This window comes from Bos grunniens, chromosome 27 (assembly GCF_055505025.1).
Source record: "Bos grunniens cultivar Pamir isolate PY7600 chromosome 27, Bosgru_T2T1.0, whole genome shotgun sequence".
Classification (NCBI taxonomy): domain Eukaryota; kingdom Metazoa; phylum Chordata; class Mammalia; order Artiodactyla; family Bovidae; genus Bos; species Bos grunniens.
Genome location: NC_141191.1, coordinates 21,723,702 through 21,738,391, shown reverse-complemented (window position 1 = coordinate 21,738,391; position 14,690 = coordinate 21,723,702). Strand labels below are relative to the sequence as shown.

Here is a 14,690-nt window from a genome sequence, read left to right as displayed (position 1 = left end):
CTACTTACTTTACAATATTGTATTGGTTTTGCCATACATCAACTCCTTTTTTAAAAATTTCGTATATAAGGTACATAATATATTAGCTAATAATATATATGTATGACTAAATATGCATATACTAGCAGTACAGTCTCCAGTTATTCTTTTACTGATAGGGTTACATGATCAAAAGAGTTTGGAGACCATTGTCATGAAATAAAGAGTCCTTGTTTGCTGGTTAATAATCTTAGTCCATTAATAAAATGCAAGATCTTGGGCCAGTCTTTTTAACTGATCAGCAGCCAGAGAACCCTCACTTATAAAATGACGGTCCTGGACTTCAGCTGCCATTTGGAAATGAGATTCTAAATGTAGGAAAAGAGAAAATAGAAGAAAATAACGTAAATATCTTCTAGTCACTATTGAGAGAATATAAGTTTTCAATTCATAAGATTTTCTTCCAATATAAAAATAATATAACCATACTAAATAATATTTTGAAAATGAAGAGTAGGCAGAAAAAGAAAAAACAAATCCCACCACACTAATTTAGCCAGTTTATATTCTGAATTTCTTTCTAGGTATTTTTCCTAGTTGTATTTAGAGGGCACATAATCTTATTTTTTTTCATGTAATAGTTCTTCATTGGTTTATTTTTAAGTACAATTACCATTTTTAATAACAACATGATATTCTCACTGAAACATTGGAGTTTTAGGCTGATCCCAAGTTTCCATATTATAGTGTTATTAACATGTTTGTTCATAGAGCTTTACTCATATTTTGGGTTATTTTCCTTAATGTAAGTTATCAGAGGTAGAATTACTAGACAAAGGAAATTTAAGTCACTTGCCAAATTGTTTCCCAAAAGGATTGTAGCAGTTTCCAAAGCTACCAGTTTCATCAGAGTCTTGGCACACTGTGTGCTCTTCTTAAGAAAAGTTTCCAATGTTTTATGTTTTAATTTGGATATTTTAGGTACTGATGAGGTGATATGTTTCTTTTTTTCTTAAGTCAGAAACAACTAACAAAAAAGGAAATACAATTCTCTGAGTTTCCTGTGTGTTATTAGATTTTGCTTTTTTCTTAGTTTGCACATCCTTTTGAAATCATACTCTCCTTTTATCTGAAAACTGTATTTGATTCCAAATGTTGATTTCTGATATCATCCTCCAATAAAAGGAAGAAGAACTCCTTAGAGAAATGGCTGATTCTAGAACTAGGGCAGGAGATTTTGAAGATGAGCCAGAAGCGTCTTATCATGCCAAAAAATAAAGAAGTACCTGCCTTCACCGATGCATGCATGCATGCGACCCTATGGACCATAGCCCTCAAGGAGGGGAGGAATAAATCCCCGCTTTGTAAAATGCAGGCTGCCTGTAGTAAGTTCCTTCCAAAGACTACAAAGACTACAGGATGAGATAGGGAGATAATGATTCGCTTTATAGTGGAGAACCCTGAAAAACACCTCCTCAACCAGGTGATTAAAGTCACCATCAACAGTTCTAAGTCACGTTGATTGTTTGTTCTCTTGAGAAGAATGGCACTTTGCTTCTGTGGTCTTCCTCCACAGAAGCCATAACCCCAGCCTAATCATCTGAAAAACATCAGAAAGATTCCAGTAGAGAAGCACCTTTATAAAATACCTCAGCAGTACTATTCAAAATCGTCAAGCTCAACAAAAACAAGGAAAATCTGAGAAACTGTTATAGCCAAGAGGAACTTAAGGAAACGTGGACAACAAATGTACTGTAGTATCCTCCACAGGACCCTGGAACAGAGAAATAAGTCAATAAGAACTAAGGAAATCTGAGTAAACTATGAACTGTTGTTAATAACAGTGTATCCATATCGATTCATTAATTGTCCTAAATGTACCATACTAATACCAGATATTAGGAATATCAGCAGTTTGATGAGAGGATATATGGGAACCTTATACCGTTTTCTCAACTTTTTGGTAAATTCCAAGTATTCTAAAATTGATAAAACTACTTAAAAGCAAAACAACTTGCATTAACTGGCCAAAGGACTGCCACAATCTGGAGGGTTGGAGGTTGGGTGTGTTATCAAAAGGTAACACCCCAGGAGATCTTTCATTCCATCAGATGTCTACAAATGTTACCTTTCCTCAAATCTGTGACAGGCATTTGTACATAGAAGTGTTCTAAGGAAGGGGAGTGCGTATTTGGTGCATTCCAAGATAGCATTCGGGATTTTGACATCCGTCTTAGATAAGTAATAGTTCTACCAAACAGTATTTGGTCTTTTGGACCTGATGGATGCGGTGTGTTACGTTTATTTATAAAAGTATTAAACATACCGAGGAGCCATCCAGTTCCATCACTCACTAGAACTTACCTCTAAGGTTAAAAAGATCCAGAACTCTGTAGAAAATGTAATAAAATGTTGATAGTTTTATTCCTTTTGACTATTATTAAGTCTTTTACTAATTTTCAGTGCTAGGTTTTAAATTAATTTTACACACGAACAAGGGAGACAAATCTACCTGAATTGTGGGAATCAGGGTTCTGACGATGGAAAGCTAGAGACTAGAGTATAAAAAAACTTTTGCCTCGATTTTCGACGCTCTGACTTAGGGCTGCTGGGACTTGTTCCTTTGTCCATTCCGCAGTTCTCACAGAGGACTTACTCTGTGCTGAGACTTAGTGGGGTTACAGGCTGTGAAAGAGAGAGACAAAGGGCAAATGAACCAACAAAATAAATTCAATTTATGGTGTGCCACACAAAGAAAGTGCACATGGACCTGATGGAGAATACGGCGAGGGGAGGGGACAAGTTATCAGGGTCCCTACTCGAGTAAGGGAGTCACGGAAGTCCCTTGAGAAGATGGCATTTAAGCTGAAACCTGCAGCATGAGAAAGAGCCATCCAGAGAGTGTGAGGAATAGTGTTCTAGGCAGAGCAATCGAAAGTTAATAGATACTTTCTCTTAGATTGACCCTATCCTTTCTTGACTATTTACAGTATTATAGTTTGATGTTATCCATTTTCTATCACTCAAAACTATTTCCAAACAAGGTACACAGTCCCATGAATAATTTTTGTCATATCCCTAAAAATAACGTGTATAATAGTTTATTTTATATATCTGTTCATCAGTATATTGATAGTCCTGGTTGTACACAGCTGTAGTTCACTGAATGTTAGGTGCCATATGGGATTCAAGTTATTTGGATGGATTATACTCCAAGTTATTTATCCATTATCCTTGATGGACATTTGGGTTTAGTTTTTTATGTTTCAAACAGTGATTATGTGAATATCCTTGTACATGTCTCCTAGAGCATATTTATAGGAGTTTGAACAGACTTAAAATTTTTTGTGTGATTATCAAGTTGGAACTCAAACAGATTTCCATTTTCTCAAAGAAGTATTTTTTTAAATTGGTGGGACAAAATTTGCAGTATAAGAAGTAAAATTAAAGACTACTTCTTTTGAGTGCTAAAGAATTCATGTAATGATTATCCCTAAGTTAAAACTCCCTCTACATGAGAATACTTGCTTGATGTATTTGTTTCTATTTTTGTTTCTAATTATAACTGATTGTAAACTACATCCATTGAGCTAATTGGTTTGTTTTGCCATTTCATCTACTAATATAACTAATACTTGGGTAGAACTCTACAGTTTGTAAAAACACTTTTACATTCTCTTTTCCTCTTGAGTTCATAAAGATCTGAGGAAGCAAGCGTTATCATTTTTCCCCTTTTCTAGATTTATAAACTACGGGATGAATAGACTTGCCCAGATTTCATACCCCACTGCCTCTTTGAATATATATGCTATGTCCTGTTAATATTTTATAAATACCTTTTTTGCGGGTATAGTAGATCAATATGTTATTCCTTTGTGAGCACTGATTAATATTTAAGTTTCTTCCACAGTTCCATCTCTCTTATGCAGAGAAAGAATTGCTGGAGAGAGAGCCTAGAGGAGAAGCCCATCAGGAAGTCCTTCGGCGAGCAGCCAAAGACCTCCCCATCTACACGAGGACCATGTCCGGAGGTAGAGGACCATGAGCGCTTAGCAGGACGGGTTGGGGTGACGGTTAGAAAGCATGTCTGTACTTGACACTCAAACGCTCGTTGAAACACACTGTGCTATGGCCCAGACTGTTATTAACTGTCTTTTATAGAATCCCATAAAACAGGATGGAAATCTGATAAGGCTATGACATAGAGATCTCAACCAAGTCAGAACTGGCTTGCCTTCTATTCTGCCTTCCTAGTTGTGACTCAGTGAAGATGTTAGAACTGCTGAAATCTTGATTTGTAATTGTGTTCATTTTTAAAGTTTTAATTACACACCTGCTTATTCTTAAGTCAAAAGAGCAGTATAGTAATGAACATATTGTTGATAAATTTACATAAATTTAAAAGTTATTATATAAATTATACAAAACAATTCAGCTATTGATACAGTTTATCTTTAAAATTTGTAGTAATTCTTTTTTTTTTACAAATACAACCCAATAAATCTCATTTACTTGGGTCAAATTTTTTAGGTCATTTAACAGCTATCTAATCAAGTAATTGTCTTAAAAACTGACACACATGGGGACTTCCCTGGTGGGCCAGTGATTACAACCACACCTTCTTAGGGGTGTGGGTTCGATCCCTTGTCCGGGAGCTAAAACCCCACATTCCTCAACAGTCAAAAACCCAAAACATAAAACAGAAGCAATATTGTAACAAATTCAGTAAAGACTTTTAAAAAATATGTTATTAAAAAAAAGCTGACACACTCGGATGCCTGGTGCTTGCCCACCAAAGGCTCACCCAGAAACTTTGTGATTGGCTGTGTGCTGCCCACTGCAGTGGCCACAACCTCCATGTGGCTTTTGAGCCTTAAAACATGGCTCGTCCAAATTGAGATGTACTCTAAGTAGAAGACACACAACTAATTCAAAGACCTAGGAGGAAAAAAGGACTGTAAAATATCTCATTAATATTTTTATATTGTATATATTCAATTCTGACTCACTTTAGAATCATAATTCAGTATAACTCTAAGTCTCACGCATGATGTTTTCCTGTTTGTTTTTACTGCTTGTCAGTGAGCAAGTAGTGATTCCCTCATTTGATATTATGCCACTGATTCTATCCCACAAAGATAGAAATGTGTTTCTGTATATATGTATATATATTTACCCCAGATGGGCCTAAACTAATATGGAGGAAATTTAAACCCCCTAAAAGTAAATTACTGCACAAGTTTCCAAAACTATTTAATGGCAGTGACAGTATCAGGTGCAAAAATCTAGTTTCCACATTCCTCAGTTCAGTTCAGTCGCTCAGTCGTGTCCGACTCTTTGCGACCCCATGAATCGCAGCATGCCAGGCCTCCCTGTCCGTCACCAACTCCCGGAGTTCACCCAAACTCATGTCCATCGAGTCAGTGATGCCATCCAACCATCTCATCCTCTGTCGTCCCCTTCTCCTCCTGCCCTCAATCCCTCCCAGCATCAGAGTCTTATACAATGAGTCAACTCTTCGCATGAGGTGGCCAAAGTATTGGAGTTTCAGCTTTAGCATCAGTCCTTCCAATGAACACCCAGGACTGATCTCCTTTAGGATGGACTGGTTGGATCTCCTTGCAGTCCAAGGGACTCTCAAGAGTCTTCTCCAACACCACAGTTCAAAAGCATCAATTCTTTAGTGCTCAGCTTTCTTCACAATCCAACCTTCACATCCATATATGACCACTGGAAAAACCATAGCCTTGACTAGACGGACCTTTGTTGGCAAAGTAATGTCTATGCTTTTGAATATGCTATTTAGGTTGGTCATAACTTTCCTTCCAAGGAGTAAGTGTCTTTTAATTTCATGGCTGCAATCACCATCTGCAGTGATTTTGGAGCCCCCAAAATTAAAGTCTGACACTGTTTCCACTGTTTCCCCATCTATTTGCCATGAAGTGATGGGACCAGATGCCATGATCTTCGTTTTCTGAATGTTGAGCTTTAAGCCAACTTTTTCACTCTCCTCTTTCACTTTCATCAAGAGGCTTTTGAGTTCCTCTTCACTTTCTGCCATAAGGGTGGTGTCATCTGCATATCTGAGGTTATTGATATTTCTCCTGGCAATCTTGATTCCAGCTTGTGTTTCTTCCAGCCCAGCGTTTCTCATGATGTACTCTGCATATAAGTTAAATAAGCAGGGTGACAATATACAGCCTTGATGTACTCCTTTTCCTATTCGGAACCAGTCTGTTGTTCCATGTCCAGTTCTAACTGTTGCTTCCTGACCTGCATACAGGTTTCTCAAGAGGCAGGTCAGGTGGTCTGGTATTCCTATCTCTTTCAGAATTTCCCACAGTTTATTGTGATCCACACAGTCAAAGGCTTTGGCATAGTCAATAAAGCAGAAATAGATGTTTTTCTGGAACTCTCTTGCTTTTTCGATGAGCCAGCAGATATGGAGTGCTTTTTCTACTAGACCCCTTGATGCACCTAAGTCATATCAGAACAAAGAATTAGTGTTCATTAATAACAACTGCAGTTTGGATTTATGTCATCTCCTTGTACGAATTACGTGATGCTTGTTCCTTAGAAGGAAAGTTATGAGCAACCTAGACAGCATATTATAAAAGCAGAGACATTACTTTGCTAACAAGGTCCATCTAGTCAAAGCTATGGTTTTTCCAGTAGTTACATATGGATGTGAGAGTTGGTCTATAAAGAAAGCTGAGTACCAAAAAATTCATGCTTTTGAACTGTGGTGTTAGAGAAAACTCTTGAGAGTCCCTTGGACCGCAAGGAGATCCAACCAGTCCATCCTAAAGGAAATCAGTCCTGAATATTCATTGGAAGGACTGATGCTGAAGTTGAAGCTCCAATACTTTGGCCACCTGATGCGAAGAACTGACTCATTGGAAAAGACCTTAATACTGGGAAAGATTGAAGGTGGGAGGAAAAGAGGATAACAGGATGAGATGGCTGGATGGCATCACCGACTCAACGGACATGAGTTTGGGTGGAGTCTGGGAATTGGTGATGGACAGGGAGGCCGGGATGCTGCGATTCATGGGGTTGCAAAGAGTAGGACATGACTGAGCGACTGAACTGAACTGAATTGAAGATTATCTTCTCTTATATTGTATGCCTATCTCCTGGGATGAACTTATCATTCTCAATATTTTTGACAGTCTGGAACAGAATCTGAATTTGCTAATATAGTCTTTATATTTTTAGTGCAAAACTTCTGGATGCATGCTGAAATCAATTTTAGCTGACTAGAGTCATAGACTAAATTAAATTACAGGAAGTTTAATAAACAGATGATAATGTTGGTGTGGTTAATCTCTCTCTGGAATATGTGGGGTGTAAAGGTAATCATGAATGCAGAGTGGACATGCAGTGGAGGGCCACAGTGCCCCCAAGGCAGGAATATGAGGGTCCTTTTTCTTACCCCACCCTCGGCCAAAACCCCTGGGTTGTTCAGATAACTTCCTTCCTCACCCTGAGAAAGGCCATGGACCGAAGTAACTGAAAGGCTCAGTTGGTGTCCACACACTTGATATGTCTTAGAGAATTGAAGAAAATGGATAGTAGTATAATTGAGGGTTTTCCCGTTCATTCTAGATCCACGGTCTTTCCTCCAAACCTGAAAGAGAAAAATAGTGACTGCCTAGGTTATATTGACTGCTATGCATAGAGAACAAATTCAACCATGTACAGTCTTGGGTGTGTGAGGCAAGTGTGAAGACTGTTCATCTCACTTCTTTTTGTCCTGTGCTTTCTTTTTGATCCAACCATCTCCTGATTTCTTATGGGGCTCTCCAAACTCTATTATATTATTATTTTTATTAATGAGGACTATTTGCTTTTCCAGCTCTCCCTTGCTATCGATCCTTTCCTACAAAAAAATATTTGTAGACTTTTTGACTAGGAAGATTACCATTAGAAGTGATGTAATTAGGTTATCACTCTGCACACAGGTGTTGGTAGTGTTTCCTTTTCAGTATTTACCAAAAAAGTTTTAAATTATATAAATAATACATGAATAAATTCTCCGAAGATTCAAGCAAGACAGTTAAAATTCCCCCTCCACTGTTAGGACTTTTTAAATGATAATCAGATGGCTTACTTTAAATTCCAGTGGGATGATTTTAGTTGAATCTGATCTGGCACATGGAGTGTGTTTTAATTATAAGACTAAATTTCCGTTTCTGAAAAACCATGAACAAAAAGACTTTCACAAAAAAGATTATAAATGAAAAATTTCAAAATATTTTTGAGTTACCGCCCACTTTAATTTGCAAGGTGCACCCCACCCCCTGTGTAATTAAGAAATAATCACCACTTAGAATGTACAATTGCCCAACAAAACTCACATGGAAATTGTGTGACTTTAAACCCATGCTGCCCATTATGGAAACCACTAGTCTTTTGTGATTATGACAGCTTCAAACACAGAAAACACAGAACTGGTTTTAAAGGCTATTTAAAAGCAACAGAAAGGTTCAGTTGATGTTCACACACTTCATTTGTATATACTAATATAAAATATAATGTTACATGTATTTGTAACTAATATAATAATTATATGTTGAAATATGTATTAGGTGAGATAAAATATATCATTAAAATTAATCTCCCCCCACCTTTTTTTTTTTACTTCTTTTAACATAGCTCCTAGAGAGTTTAACAGTACTCGTGTGGCTTACGTTATATTCCTTCTGGACAACAGTGCTCCCATTTTGATACCTGGCATGAGCCAGGGATACTTTAGAGCTTCACCTGGAATGTCCCTGTGAGACATCTTCATTCAGGAGATGAGCAGGCCATGCCATTCATCTCTGGAATTCCTGAAAAAGAAAGTTATAAGGGGATGATTAAGGACTTATTTCAGTATTGAAAACAACTCCTTCTAGGCCTGTTGTCTTAAAGCTCTTTTTAGTCTTAGTTTATAGCAATTTTTTCCTTTTTTTAGAGATTGTGATATTAGCTAATATAATCTTGATAACTGCTTGCTGCAAGTATGTTTTCCAGATTTTAAGTTTGCTCGTTTGGTTCTGCTGGCCCTACTGTACTGCCCACTTAACAAATCTCCTGTAATTTTGGCAGACTGAGGGCATCCTGTCCGATGCCTGTGTACTGAAAGAGCATCTCCAATCATCCACAACTGTCTCTGATGTCTGTTTTAGAGAAGAAAGGCTCAGGACTTCAGTCACAAGAATTAAAATTCTCTGGTGGAAGTACCTCTTGGAATACTCACTCCTCATCTTGCATCTCACCCAGCAGGGAAGATGTGAGCTCTTTCCCAATTCAAACAGCTAGTTGAATTTATTCACAAATTTCTAAAATGTCTTTCTCAAAAAACTTCTAAAATGTGGTTGTATCCTTTACCTAGTCATCCTGGCAGAGTCCAGGAAACGAAATGATTAATCAAGGGAGACATTCTGTTTACTTTGGTGAAAATGGACATGGTTGCAGCCTTTGTAAGTCTGTGATTCCTTTGTAACTAGATAGTATATTTATAGTTGAGCATGCCTGAGAAAAATTTCCCCGAAAGATCTATTCTTGGGAACTCTCTGCAGAGAACTGAGGCTATAGTCAAATCATTTCATTTTTGTATTTATGCAGTCAAATATGTCATTTCTATCAAATTTAAATTCATTATGCTTTATAGAATTTAAATTTGGATAAATGATTAAAAGCTGTTTAACTGTGTATTCAATTCACTGTTACATCTAAGGCTAAGTGGAGCTTTTTGTTCCTAGCAATCCGCTATTGTGACAGATGCCAACTTATAAAACCAGATCGCTGCCACCACTGTTCCGTCTGTGATAAGTAAGAAAAAACCCTTTACTTCTAAAATGTCTACACACCCGTGGGTTTTTTTAAATGTGTTTCTTTTCTCGTTGCTTTCCAGATTATTTCCTTTTCTCCTTTTATCAGGCCTTTATTTAGGAAATATGACCAGCACTTGCATAAATACGAGTATGGCTAAGGGCCATGATCAGTTGTCTCTGTTCCCCCAGATTCTTTGTGACTTGAATGAAGTGCATGATTTTAGCAGCTCATTCTTGGCTAGTTCTAGTTAAGAAAAATTTCTATGACTCATTTCCTTTTTATAAAGATAATCCAGTTGGCTTCATGACAGTCCAATGTTACATACTTGATATACCACAAGAACAGTACCATATACTTGTTTTACGGTTGGACATTAATGGACAAGTTTTATCCAGACTGTCTGTAAATCTGTTGACATTTTGTACTTTCTTCAGCATAAAATAGTTGTATATTAACATATTGTATTTTTAGAAAATGAGTTATTTTATTTACATCTTAAAGCATGTATATTTTGAATTTAAAGTTCTATTTTTGTATCATCTAGAATTGGCTATAATGTTTATTTTAATGAGGCCTTTTGCTATTATTCAGGTTTTAGATAAGTAAATAATTTTGCAATATTTTACCTGCTACAACTCTTTTGAAATAGCATTTCATTTTATAACATTGGGATTAAACTTTTGTGGGATGCTGAATTTTGTGTGTGTGGTTTCTTCTTAGATGTATTTTGAAGATGGATCATCATTGCCCCTGGTGAGTGTGGCTCTATACTTAAAGAAGTTTCTGTCCTTTATAACAATAAGTTGAATCATTGATCTATTTAAATCTGTTTATAAATGAAATCTTGCCTTAGCTAACCTAGGGAGTCCCTTTAGGTTTAGTTTGTAGAGTTTGTTTAGTTAGCTCAAAATAGTCTTTATTCCATGAGTTTCCATGAAATAATTTTAACACCAGTAGGTTAACAATGTAAAACTTATTTCCTTACATTTGCTCAGAACAAATGGTTTTCTTTGTGTGCACATGCATAAACAGAGAGATTCTAGAATACTTCTAGAATACAGAAATTACACCAAAATGTGCACATAAATTATACATAACACTTCACTTAAAGTATCTAATAAGGAATGAATTCATCTAAAGATTTAACAATGTTTTAAATAGAACTTAATGTTAAGGAGTAGAATAGCAGATCTGTAAATACACACATGTGTTTCAACAAGGGTTTCCACTTAGAATTCATTAAAATTTTTTTAAAAATTTCTAAGTCATGAAATTAGGTAACTGACTAGAGGATTATTTGAAAGATCTAAGTAACTAATGAAGGTTGGCTTTTCTCCCTTATAACTTTTCATCTCAGTGTACACATCCCTGTGAGACCACACCAAGGTTGCCAGTCAGGTTGGATTTGGACATTAAGCATGATCATTCTCCAAGCCTTGCCTTCTTTCATGGTTGGCGCTAGGCAAGGTAGGGCTTCCCTGGTGGCTCAGCTGATAAAGAATCCACCTGCAATGCAGGAGACCTGGGTTCGATCCCTGGGTTGGGAATATCTCTTGGAGAAGGGAAAGGCTACCCACTCCAGTATTCTGGCTTGGAGAATTCCATGGACTGTATAGTTCTTGGGGTCACAAACAGTCGGACATGACCGAGTGACTTTGACTTTCAGGCAAAGTAGACGTACCCGCAAACCTACGCCAGAGGTGGGGGAAGCATACATAGTGAACAGTTACCTTAGCTTCCAGAAACAGTAGCGGGATGTCAGGTTTGCAGTGTTCTTTATCTCTCCCCAGGGTACCTCTTACTTTTCTTCTCCTAGATTTTCTACTATAATTATCAGGTTAAGGCTAACTAACTCCTGTGAAAATAATGCTCCTCTTAGAGAAAGATATTGGTAAATAACCTCTGTTTGAAGTAACAATTTTCATTTGTGATGACTCTTTTCTTTCCTCATTCTTTCCTTCATTTAATTCATTCTGTTCTCTTTCTTAGCAAGTTCTCTTCCCACTGATATTTCCAATTTTATGGCCTGAGTCTCTCTGCCTTTCCCCCCCTTCACTTAATATATCCTGGAAATGTTTTCATATTAATCTATAAGAGATCTTTTCTACAGTCATTATGTAAATGTAACAGTCACTTATTAAGACTTATAGTGAGGCAACCTTTTTATACAGGTCTTGTATATGATTTTGAATCTCAGGATCTGTCAACTTTTAGTGTTTGAAAAATCAGAGAACCATGCCTCCTGTTCGTGATGACTTTAACGTATCTGCTGTGGCCAGAATACCCTCTGGGGTGCAGGGGACCAACCTCACACTTCTTTTTTAACTAAAATAGATATCCTGTAGTCTTTGCATTATTGGCTATCCTATCAAATTAGTGTTTTTTCTTTTTAATATAATTTTTAAATTTATTAATTATACTAATAATATTCTTTGACAAGGCTGTGAATGGTTAGGTGGCACTAATTAAATAATTTCAGATTCAGTTTATTGAGTGCTTGTAATGTCTAGAGATGATATATCCATATATCTGTAAAATCTGTAATCCTTATAACCATGACAGATATTATTAGAAATTATTTGTCCCATTTTTAAACAAGAGGAAAGTGAGGCTCAGAAAAGTTCCAGAGTGGACTTAAAGTCATATATCAAGTTGTTTGGACCTCAGTGGCCACTTTCTTTCCACCTTTTTTTATATTATGTTCTTTTTCCAATTTAGACTCAGAAAGCAGTTTCCCTAAAACAGAGCCAAGAGCTGTTTAACTGAGTTTAAATGAATGTGTAAGGGATGTTTACCTAGAATGTGTTTATTTCTCCATATAAAGGCATTCAGATTCAGAGTACATGCACTTTTCAAATTGAGTCTTCAAAGTAGTAGGCAGTTAAAAATGTCTAACCAAAAGCTGTCTGTCAGGTAGAGAGTAAGTTATTATTAAAAATAAATATGATCTCAAGTATAACATTCTTACCAAGCTCAGTCTTTATTGACTAACCTTCTCTGTTTCTTGACTTTGACATGGCAAATCATAGCATGCCCCTGTAGAAGTTAAAGTAAGCTAAATTAGATGTAAAAATCTCCGTTCAAGATCATTTTCCTTTCTATAAAAACACTATTTGTCATCTAGTACAAAAGCTGGTTCTTACATTCCTGCAGGAAGAGCAGTGGTCTTTCCTGTCCCATCTCATGTTCCCCTCGTCCACAGAAGCGTCATTGTCTGGACATCCACGTGGCCAATCTTAACACCCCAGCCTCTGTCTCCCATTCACTCCTCTAGTAACCAACACAGATAAGCATGGGGATATCCTCTCTCCTTTTGTGACAGAACACATTTAGACTCAGCTTGTATGGACCTGTTTGCAGTATTACTTCTTACCATTATTTGATTCAGATGTCGTTAAGAGACAGTCTCAGTGACTGGTTCGCACTCACACTGGAATCTCTTGGGCTGCCAGTGTAACTGATTTCATTCGGTGTGCACCCACAGTTTTGCCTTCTTTATGAATCTGTCATACACAATACCCTTAGGCTCCAAAATTACTACATCTAATGCTGTTCCCTTTACCTTATATTTTTGGAGGTAGAAGATATAAACATTTTCCATTTTTGTTCCAAATTTTGGTTTATCCATAAGTCCAATGTTTAACTTTTGAATTTTTTTAAATTAAAAAAGTTTTAATTTTAAGAACCCTTACCATGAACTCTGTCCTCTTAACAAAGTTTTAAGCATGTAGTAACAGTATTGCTAACTCTAGGCCCATGACGTATAGCGGACCTAGTTCGTGTTCATCTTATGTAATTGAGTAAACATTTTTCATATGACTATTGTTTCTCCTCAACAATAGAGAAAGAGAAACAATTCATTTATTGGCAAAGTCAGTAAGGAGGAAGATTATCTTATGCCGGTACTGAGTAGGAACAAAGGTGTTTGCTGGAGAAGGACATGGCAACCCACTCCAGTGTTCTTGCCTGGAGAATCCCATGGACAGAGGAGCCTGGTGGGCTACAGTCCATGGGGTCGCAAAGATTCGGACATGACTGAGTCACACACACACACACACACACACACAGGTGAAAGAAGAAACATCTGTGTGTTCTGTGCAGTGAGTTTATTATTTTTATTGTTAATTCCTGGGTTCACTGCCCATGAAGATAACAACCAATTCCACTTAACTGTTGTGTCACATTTATCATCTAGGAATTCCCTTGTCTTAATAGAAAGAGGCAAAATAAGGTTTGATAGAAGAAGTGTGACTATAAAGTATGAGTTGTATTTGTATTTATGTTTATTGATACAGTAGTTTGAGTTCTTAAACCACCCTCTCCAAATACGGTGATTTCAGAGTAAGAGCTGAGAATTCTGAATCTCCATTTTTTGAGATTCAGATCATAGCATAGAGGCCTGGTTCTCAGAAAGGATCTCAGAGTGCTGATTTGACAGATGAGGAAAAGGAAACCCTTAGAAATTATGGCACTTTGTCAGGGACACATAGCTATTTAGCATCGAATGTACGTGACGACCTGGCTGTCTGGCTCCCAGTCCTGTTTCTTTCCTTAAACCTGCCCTTTAAGATGTTTTGATAATCTGGTTGCTTCAGTGCTGTACCGTCAGCATGCAAGCAGTCTGTAAAGACCTCTCATCTAATTTTGGAAAACTTAAAAAGTTTTAAAATTACTTAATCATATAAATCAAATCCAAAGGTAACACAGAAAAGAATTTAGAAAATCCCTCTTATCTGTTTGGTGTTAATAGATTTCTCACAAGATCAATACTTAGGGCATGTGCTTATTTGTATACTTGGACAGGAAATACAGGGGTCATGAGTAATTAAAGCAATATTACATATCAAATTTCTATTTTGAACATAGAAATTCCTTTTTAGTGAAATGGA

At 36.8% G+C, this 14,690-nt stretch overlaps 1 protein-coding gene across 1 annotated transcript in view; it reads left to right on the top strand.

Annotated features, from left to right (window-relative positions):
• Positions 1 to 14,690, top strand: part of ZDHHC2 (zDHHC palmitoyltransferase 2) — a 67,711-nt gene that overhangs the window by 36,411 nt on the left and 16,610 nt on the right. Inside the window, exons 4-6 of the mRNA XM_086380672.1 lie at positions 3,890 to 4,010; positions 9,729 to 9,798; positions 10,522 to 10,554. Of these exons, the coding sequence (XP_086236798.1) occupies positions 3,890 to 4,010; positions 9,729 to 9,798; positions 10,522 to 10,554 (224 nt within the window). The remainder of the gene's footprint in view (positions 1 to 3,889; positions 4,011 to 9,728; positions 9,799 to 10,521; positions 10,555 to 14,690) is intronic.